Source organism: Tinamus guttatus, unplaced genomic scaffold, assembly GCF_059628265.1.
Source record: "Tinamus guttatus ecotype Peru unplaced genomic scaffold, ASM5962826v1 Tinamus_guttatus_pri_ptg000408l, whole genome shotgun sequence".
Lineage (NCBI taxonomy): Eukaryota > Metazoa > Chordata > Aves > Tinamiformes > Tinamidae > Tinamus > Tinamus guttatus.
The window spans coordinates 757,275-767,645 of NW_028288942.1; the positions used below are offsets into that span (position 1 = coordinate 757,275).

The 10,371-nt window shown below is 46.4% G+C and overlaps 1 protein-coding gene across 1 annotated transcript; it reads right to left on the minus strand.

Annotated features, from left to right (window-relative positions):
- Nucleotides 1–361: 361 nt before the first annotated feature.
- On the minus strand, nt 362–3,198 carry LOC104566509 (homeobox protein NANOG). Its single transcript, XM_010213305.2, is given in 5 exon segments — nt 362–862; nt 1,211–1,300; nt 2,076–2,344; nt 2,878–3,045; nt 3,048–3,198. Coding segments are annotated over 5 exon segments (1,095 nt in total). The 3' UTR covers nt 362–445.
- Nucleotides 3,199–10,371: the final 7,173 nt, after the last annotated feature.

Below are 10,371 nucleotides of genomic sequence, written 5' to 3' on the forward strand. Positions count from 1 at the left end.
GTGACAGAGGAAAGCACACAGATGAAGAATTTACCAGCAGTTGACTGCAATCACAACAGAAACAGACAAGACAGCAGGGATGACCTGGGCTACAACAGTGCTTTTTTAACAAAAATATGATGAAGCACAGAACATTCTCCTCCAGCAAAGCTCTGCTGCAAGACATGCAAGGCCAGGACTGGAAAAATCACCTGCTGAAGAGGCAGCAAAGGAAGGTAAGGCTTCAACAGTGGACAATATAAACGACGCTTGCCAGGTGTCAGCTATGCACAGAACAATACCCTTATTCAGAAAAGCCCAAGGCAGCAGGGTGTTGTGCCGCACAAATGAATAGAGCTGGGATAGGGATGAAGATGGGGAAAGAAGAGAAAGGAATCAAAACTGGATGTCTGAAGACCCTAGAAATTGAGAGAACACTGAGAAGGAAGAAAAAAAATACTTGGACCTAAGACTCATAACCATCCTGGGTCCCCAGGGGATGCCAAGGGGCCTGGTACTGATGCCGTACGGGAAACCCCGAGAACTGTGCAATGCCGTCAGAGGTGCTCTGGAAGCTGTAGGTCTCATCTGACTCCAGGCTGGCATAATCCACATTGGTAGGGTAGCCATGATAGAAGTTCATCTGTTGGCTTAATAAACCCATGGTTTGCTGGGTATTGCAGCTTGTCCCACCTTTTCCAAAGTACCCATCATCTTCCACAGCCATGAATGGGTACAGGCTCTGCCCATTCCCATATGTCTGGCCACTGCTGTAAGCCTGGTGGACATTGGTTACAGCATGAAGGTTTCTGCTTGCACCAACAGGAAAGCCCTGGTGAAATGTAGGGGTCATATCCAGACAGGCAGCCTGATGAAACCCATTCTAGGGGAGAAAGAGAAAGGTATTAAGTAACAAAGAATATCACATCAGCTGACTATTCTTTTGAACATGTTCTTGTTATTGTTCCCCATCTCCCCCTTCAAAAAATGGGAGCAGCTTTTTTTTTTTTTTTTTCCCCATGCTGGTTGTCCTTACTATAGACTAATAATAGCAGACATGGACAAGACCTTAAGTCACTAATTCCTAGCCCAACATATCTTTTAGCCCTGGACTAAGCCACCAAAAGCAGCCTTGCAAGCCCTCTTGGCTATTTAGTTTTCAATCTGGTTTTAACTAGAAGTCTCATCCCAGAGAAGAACTGCTTTAGCTGTTGAGAGGAAATTCTTTCACCTGTGGTAGGTACGTTCCTTTTTCCACCCATTGACTCTCCTTCTGGCAGCGTTTAAACTTCATCCGTTGGTTTTGAAACCATGTTTTCACCTAGAAAAGCAGGGCAGAAGGAAACACAGCACATTAGAAATTCTTTCTTGCTTACAGCTTACCACATACCTTACTGTATTATAACAGTAGGCCAAACATTAACTGCTCAGCTCCTAATATTGTATACAACAATATGCAGCAGACCCAGGCAGCAGTAGAATCAGAGAGCTGAGACAAGATGGAGGGGCAAGGGGGGAAAAGCATCTCTTATGGCTCAGATCACAATGGGATCTTTCATCATCACTCATCAAAAACCTTGCCTGAAAGACAGGCCAGGCATTAAACTGCAGAAACACAGCTTGTACAGCAGCAACTTTTCAATACTACATCAAGATCAGTGCTCAGAAATGAATCACACCCTCAGAGTCACATACCAGCTGCCATGGCTCTCTTTCTAGGGAGAAAGAGAAGGTGCCATTCTGACACAAAGGCTACAGGTCTATGGCAGTGCAAGTGCCTTTCTCTCATTTATCAGGGACAACATTAATCCATACAGAATAGGACTGACTCTGCTTGTGGCCCTGCTCTTATATGTGCTCTTAAAACACCTGTACAGCAGCAGATAGTTTTCCTCTTACAGTGGTCAGCTTTTCACACCCACTCTCACACACACAAAAAAAAAAAAAAAAAAAAAAAAAAGGCATAAATAAGGCAATGAGAAACTGTCTGTCCAGCATCTAAGGAAAAACAAACAAACAAAAAACCATCCTGGTTATGCTTGCAAGATCACTTCAGATTAGAGGTGCAACTCATCTACTCATAGCAAGATGTTCACCTGTTTGTAAGTGAGCCCCAGGGCTGAGCCCAGCTCCCGGATTTGCTGGGGACTGAGGTACTTCTGGCTCTGGAACCGCTGGTGCAGGGTCTGAAGCTGCTCCTGAGAGAAGGCTGTACGGCTCTTGGCCTTCTTCACCCCACCTTCACCTTCCTCCTTGATCTTCTGCGAAGAAGGATGTGGAGACGGATCTTCCGTGGTGGGGCTTGTGGCAGAATCTGGGGTGTACTGAATGAGGGTTCCAGAACTGGAGGAAGTTGGAGAGGCATCTGAGCAGAAAGGAAATAAGCAGAGTGAGCAGAGAAACAAACAAGCAAAAGAAACCCCTGCTTCTGCACGAGGATTTGGCAGTCCAAGTGCAAGGAGCTGCAGGCAGCCCAGCACGGCCCATTACTGTGCTGAGTGCCTGCACTCGTGCACTCTTAACGGGGAAGCGAAGCAGAGGCACCCAGAGTGCCTCCTTTGCGAGCGGGTCTCACATTGCTCCCCGTCTGCCCACACGAATGCCGCGCTGGGCCGTGCGGAGAGGCCCGACAGCCCCGCTCCCCGTCCCGCTCCCAGCCCGGGCACGGCCGGAGCCCCAGGAGCCGCGGCCACCCCCGCGGGGTGCCAGGAGCGGCAGCCGGAGGAGCCGCGCGGCCTGCCCTCGGGGCAGCCACGACGGGCACAGCCGAGCTCACCACCCCGCGCCCAGCCGAGCTCTCGCCTCGGAGCTCGCGCCCTCCAAACCCAGCGCCGTCACCTTCCCCAGTCCGAGCGGATCCAGCTCGCTCCCCGTGGGCCAGGAGGCCAGGGTGCCTACCGGTGTGGCGAGGGGTCTTCTCCGCCGCGGAGAAGGGGAGGGCATCTGCCGCGGGCACTTCCTCCGCCGAGGCGCTGTCCATGCTGCCTGGAGAGGGCCAGTAATAGTCGCCATACCTCACCGCGCCCGGGAAGGGCGGCAGGGCCAGGTGGGCGCTCATGGCCGGCAGCGCCCGGCGCCAAGGGGGCGGCGAGCTGGCAAGCGACGCGCCCGCTCCGGGTAGCCCCAACGCACGTACTCCATTAGCTGGAGGCGAGGGGGATGCTTTATGGCCTCCCCAGGCCGGCCTCGGCTAGAAGGAATTGTCACGGCCATTGTCATGTTAAAAATCACTTGATTGGAGGGGAGGGACTGCGGGGTTTTCAGGGGTGGGGGAGGGCTGGGGCACAGGCTTCCCAGGTCAGCTTCCAGGTGCCACGAAGGAGGCATTACCTCTGGCACAGCCCCCTCTGCTTGAGGGGTGGAGGGAAGAGTGTTGTTCTCACCTTAGAACCTGAGCAGAGCCGTCTGGTGAGTTGGACAAGGCTGGGCAGACTCAACTCCCCCCCCACACACCACGTCCACGTTTAACACTCTTCCTCCTCACCTCCACCCTCCTCGCTGCTCCCCACCCAAACACAAAGAATGGAGGGGAGTCCAGAGGCTCTCGTACCCTCGGGGCATGCAAAGACTATGCGGGCCTGCATTGCAGATCTCAACCATCATCGCGAACAGATAAGCACTCCATCTCCTCACAAATGAATACAGACTGGGTAGGGGAGGGAGGGAGCACAAGGCAGGTAGCGGCGGGGCACACCGCTCCAGAGAAGTGTCTGTATTGCAGGGCATAAGGCTTGAAGGAAAGACAAGTTACTCTTTGAATAGATTCTCTAGTGGCTAGCACAAGGTTGAGACAGACACAGGCCTGTTTTGTAGGATCACAGTGAAATAACACTTACTTTGGGGGGTAGGGCAGGGGGTTGTTCTTAGAAGAAATAAGAGCTTGTAAAAATTATCTTATTTTTGCTACTGAGAACATACAAATTACCTGGTCAGATTCTAAAGGAAGTCACCTGCATAAGATAGCATTCAAAGCTAGTTTTTCCTATCCAAGGAAGAAGGAAAAAAAAAAAACAAAACAAACAAACAAAAAAACCTGCTTCCTTCCAGAAAAGTAGAAACTCAATGAGCAGAGGAAGAAAAGAGAACATGTGACATTGCAAACAGATTTTCCCTCCCCAACCCCACCGTGGGAAGAAAAAATGACACAGACACCTACCTGTATACAAAAGAAAAGGGAGTAAACACTAACTCTATTACCCTGTTAAAATCTTGCAAAGACAAGCCTCCCTTGCATCCATATATCTCCTCCTCCCCAGCTGAGTCATCATAAGAAATGAGCCCCAGGTGATATGAGCTGGCCCCTAGGCCCACTCTCTCCAGTGTGCCCTGTAAGTGGTGGGGGAGGGAGGCTAGTGAGCATGACTGTGCAAGCTCCCAGTTGAAAGTGTTGCTTTGCAGTGCTGCTTGCCTGGAGGGGCTACATGGAGTCCACCCTTGACCCCCTAATTAATGGTGGCTTTGTTTCTCACTTAGAATCTGGACAGAATCCCAGAAGGGAGACAATCAGGAATGCAGGGGAAATCAGTTATAAGTGGGCCAGAGGGATAAAGCATAGATCACAGCCTTCATCTGATTCTTGGCTCCATTCTCATACTGTTTTGGTACCTGGTGTGCCTGTTTACTGCCCTAGGATGCATTCACTGCAGTAATGGCCTGCACAGTGACAGCTTCTTCTAGGCTGTTTGCTTACTATTGTGGGCTTAGCTAACGTGTGTACTAAAAAAAGATCCCCTGCCAGATGTGGGGGAAAAAAAAAAAAAAAAGTTTATTCAGTAGCATATGGATGTGATGGTCATATATCTGCATGGTCTGTACATTGTCATGACCTGCAAGGATACCTGGATGATGCTGTTTTTTGTATTATATGAGCTTACCAAAAACACCCCTTTGTAAAAATGGAGAAAAAATATGAATGTGTCAACATCTGAGGTGTGGGAGTGCAGGACAAGGGGAATTGTTTACAAATGAAAACATTTGATTCACATAGAAAATTGTCTTTTGGCAATGAAAATGGGCTCCACATACTTGCCTCTGCAGCATCCATCAGGCAAAATAATAAACATTCTTCTAATAATGTTTATTGATAAAATCATCTAGCTGGAGATTCTCCCTCCAAGCACCAAAGACTCCATAAGCATTCTTGCCTTTCTCTTAAAACTGCAGAACTGAGCCATCAGAGGTGACACGGTTTGCCTAGGGACACGCACAGTAAAAGGATTAGCATTTTACAGCTGCAGTAGTTGTAAATAAATGATATATATAAAATATCTTGGGAAGGTAACTCCACAAAACATCCAGGCACAAGGAATGCCATAGGAAGTGAGGTGTAGATACTTACAGGGGCTCCTCAGGGAGCTGGATATGGACCCTCTGCCCTGTGACACCTTCAGTCTGCAAACCGGATATGCTGCCCATGAATGCCCAGAGTTGATGTGCCTTTTAAAATATCTGTTGGGAATGATTTGTAGAGTACATACAATATCACTCATTCTGCTCTTCTTGCAGCTTTTTTTTTTTCAGCTGGAATAGCTATCCAGTTCATGTCTAGCCTAACCCCCATGTAGTTTCAACCATTCTTCCCTAGAAGGTCAAATAATAGCAATTTTTAGCCCCAAAATGTGTGTCTCCCTCCCCTGTTACTGCAGGCTTTGCAGTTCTCAATTCTTTAAGGGCCTAATGCATCCTTAAGGACCTGAGCATTGCTGAGGTGAGTAAGCACATGTTGCATCATTAGATGTATGGAAATGAATGGAATGACCCACTGCGATGAAGTATGTGCTAATGAGCCCTTTCCATAGTCCTTCAACAGCAGGGATAAAAGATCAGATTGAAAACACTCTTAGCCTTGGCACAGATGAGGCAGGACCAAGCAAGAAAGACAGAAAGTTCCTTCTAAAAGGGATTCTGAATTTGTGTCAGTAGCATTATACCTTCAGAGGGCTGGAGCTCAAAATTTGCACTAAAGTAGTACAAGTAGACCAGCCTACAGAGGCCAGAGCTTGGGAAAGCACTGAGACCGACCGATGCCGAAAATCCAGCTGTGCAGCTTGTGCCACTGGGTCAGAAATGCTATGGGTTCCTCCCTCAGAACAATGCTGAACTCATTTTAATCAGCAGGGTAATGTCCTACTGGCAGGAGTTGTCTTAAATTTTATGTAGATTAGGTGCTGTTCTGTCTTCCTCACCCAGGAGCTCCAAAAACAGATTATCTGTGTTCTGGTGAATACCGTGTCACTCTGTGAGTGAGGCCTGGTGTTAGTAAACATGAAACTATTGGCTAGGCCCTGTTGCCCCCCAGAGGTTTTCCTGGGAGCTATTGTTCTGTCAGTGGTGCGTGGGGCAGGAGAGGACAGAACATTTTTGCCTACCTGTACCCTCTATTCTGTTGAGCTTGTCCAGCTTTTCCTTCAAGGAGACATCTTTGATATTTGTCTATATTAAACTCTCTTGGGTTAAAATAATGAAAACACTTCCCTTCTGTCCTCAGTACTAGCCCAGCTCTTGACTCCAGACAGCCTGCCCCCCTGCAGCTTGGTCACAGCTCACAGTCTGGACCTGAAATGACATGTTTGTGGAAGGCAGGCAGTCAAGAAAGAATAACAAAAATTAGTCTGTCATTCATATTAAAATTCAGTTTTCCTTTCTCTTGAATCTTTAGAGGAGCAAGTCAGGAAGGAGGACAAAGCTTCTCCCTCCCATTAACAACCTAGTCTCTCGATCACCTGAGAATTACAAGATGATGTGGCCTTTTGTTAGCAGTGGAGAGGCAGAGGCAGACTGACAAAAGGACTATGTGGCACAAACCCGACTGCCTCTCTGCACAGACAGGAAAGGCAGCGTGTCAAAAATCAGGTGGGCAGAAGGCTAATGAGCCAACCTGGATTTCTAAGGTTTGATGGGCCCCTCCTTTCTTTACCAGCCTTTCATTAAAAAAAACAAAAAACTTGTGTGTGTGTGTGTGTGTGTACCTGCCAGACTGCTGGTGAGCTATACTTGTATGTACTCATCTCAGGAAGCACTTTCTACCTTCAACTATCAACTGGAATATGGAATAGTCTCCCCAAAGAAAGACTCGTTAACAGCACAGATTGGAACCAGAATTATGCAAAGTTCTGGGGAACAAGAAGAGATTTTGCCTATTGGGTAAAACCTTCTGCGTGACCTCTCTGCTTGAATTCTTCCCATAAAAGATGGTGTGGTTCTTATAGAGTCAATGGGATATCCTTTTATTACAAGCAAACGGCAGACAAGTAGTTGTGTTCAAATGCTTTCTTAGTTACAATTTCTGGCATTTCCACTTCCAGAGGGGAATAGCAGTCCTATGTTTCTTACCGTAAAAAGGCCCTATGTAGCCTCAAAACACATCACTCCTACACTGTTATCTCAGAGCATGCTTTGTAGCAGGCAGTCTGGCATTTTCTGCCCCAAACACATTCTGCTTATGAACTTTGAAATGAAACAGAAGTACTTATTCCTGGTGCCTTTTTTTTTTTTCCCTCCCCTATTCTGTATACAAAATCCATACCTTTCTAGAGTCTTCTGTTAGAATGGGGCACTGAAGTGTTCCCTTAGATTCTATGTGTGGTTAGATTCTTCTCAAGTTTCTTCCACTATGCACTGACACCTGTTTCCTTCTCTCATCTAAGTGAGGCTGATCCTGGTACTTACCATTCTTAATGCATATCAGAACAGAACTAATGAAGATTATGTGCCAAGTGGATGAGCGTAATTACATCCAAGAAGGTCATAAATGGGCACGCAGTCTGTGAGTAATTTTGTGCTCCTAAAGCACCCCATTAACCAAGTTCTCCAGCTACCACATACTTTTGAGGCGATCCCCCCCCCAATTTTTTTTTTAGCCTCTGAAAATCCCCATACTTGTCAAGAACTGGTCCCCTGTGAAGTGGGTATCTGATTACTGAGCAAGTGGGGCGGGGAGGTACTGAAAACATGCTCCTCTTTCAAATTTATCACCCTTTGGGACAGGAACACCCACACTGCCTGGCCCTTACCCCCACCTGCCCACGCTTTCCTTTTCTCCAAGACTGGTTCTTGCACATGCATTTGTGAGTAATTAGCAAGTGTTAGAGCCTGAGGCTCCCTGACTGGCACCTGCTCTCCATCTAAATGGTGTCTGTTGAAGCTCAAGGGCTGTGGAATGGGATCTGCAAGTGGATGTTGTTTGGGACTGATGGAAGAAAGAGATGTACTTGCTTTGTCTAACAATATTTAGATGGCTGACTTGGCTGAGAAAGAAAGATAAAGACACAAAGAAGGGAGTCAGAAGCCTGTTTTTTTTTTTTTTTTTTTTTTTTAACCTGGATGTCATTTGTCCAGGAACTGAATCTAGCAAAGAGTGGAGGCTGAGGAGAGGGGGATATACCACTGACATCAGCTAGTGGCATTGAAGTAAAAATTACTGGCACTTCATCGCCTTTAGCTCATCCAGGGAGAAGCAGCTCAAATCACACTGTGATAACACCCCTTTGTGGGCAGCAAAGACAGGACCAAAGCGACTATTATCAACTGGATCACTTTCAAGGCTGTGAGGTCAGAGAATTCACAAAATCATACAATGAAAGCGCTGCAGATTCTAGACTCAGCTGTGACAACATAAAAATAGTTCTCCAGGATAGCTTAGTCATGAATGGAGAGGAGCAAGGCAGTTTCTTTACAGGCATACAAATGTCTGTCTTGGGAAAAACATTTTGCTAGAAATTGCTGGTTCAACTCGTAGTATCCTCCATATAAACTCTGGAGGTAAGACGGGCCTGAGAACACCTTCTCTTAACCTTAATCACACCAAAATTGCATAAGCACAATAACCATCTAGTAATAGTCTGAAAGGTCCTGCATATGCAAAGTTGAAGAGAGAAAAACCGTGGGCTCAGCACAATCCAATGTGAATCAAGCTGATAAAACCACTTATTCAAACAAAAACGTCCCTTATATACCATTTCCTTTCCCCGCGCGCCCCCGTCTCGTCTGATTGGCTAGAGCCTTTCTTCTCTCTGGTTGGTTGTTGTCAGGCTCCATTGATCTTCTATAACCTTCCTCATTCCGCAGGTTCAAGGTGACCTTTTTGGTCTGTGCCATGTGCTCGTATGGCTGGTTCATCGGGTGGCCATATTCCTCCAAGAACAACTCCACAATTCCCCCTTTTTGTTCTTGAACCAGCCAAACCTTCCTTAAGGCCTTTTCAATGTTAGACACACATTTCAACAAGCAAGGCACAATTAACAGAATACAACACAAAATCAGGAACTCCATCCCTACACTTCCAATTAACGATTGTAACCACCCCAGAATTCCCCATCCACTTAATAAATTGTCCAACCATGACAAACCCTCATCCTCTGTAACTTTATGCAAAATTTTTGTGTGATCCCAAATGTCTTGGACATCCATCAAGTATTTTGCCGGACTGATCAGTATAGCTGGAACATGTTTCATTTGTTTCATTTCTCCAGCCTGTGCTGTTAGGATGTCAAGGGCCTTTCGATTTTGTGAGACTATTTTTCTCAAGGAATCCACTTCTGTTTGCAATCCAAAAATAGCTTCTGCTGTTAGAGATGATTTCCATTTCACCTGAAATACTCAGAATCACCCTCTCCAATTGAGTAATACCAAGGGTCGACAAAAGCACCCTATGGAACCCAGTATTGTACCTTATTAGAGGATTACCAATCTCTCGTTTGGTTCTAGACTTTCCCCAAAGGCCCCTTACTATTCCCCTCATGTCTGAATGGTTAAATACTGTTAGCGGGGGAGCTAAAATTCCCACAGTACATTCTCCTGACCAGTTGCCTGGGAACTGTTTTCGAGCAACTTGGTCTCCACACAGCCACCAGTGACCCCCTGGCAAGTTGCAGGTTGCGTTTATTCTTAGATATGTATTCGTGGTGGCTCTTCTCCATAAACAGTCAGCCCATTGTTGGTCTCCTACTCCCTCAGAGTAGTTACTTGCAGAATTTATATCCTTGCTATGGTTCAACTTAAGCTTTATGGTCGTCCAATTGCCTGTTTTGTTTTGAAAGGTGCCTAGATTTGGGCCTGCTAAGTTATAATATATATAAGGCACCGTGTAATTGAAGTGTAAAAGGTGTTCCTTCCATAGTGACATTCTCCTGTGTACATTGATATGATGTATTGAGTAGGCTATATGAATTCAGGTCTGTCCAGTTGCTTAAAGGAATACCTAACACTGGTGTATCAAATTGATCTGCTGTCTCACAAAGCCAACAACTCTTGATTTGGATATAATCAACAATCTGCTTAAGAAACGTAACATATCCATTAGCGTTAAAAGCAGCATTACCTCCTATGAACCACAACATACAGCTACTAACAGTTACACTTCTTCCTTCCATGTCTTCCTTCTGCAGGTTTACA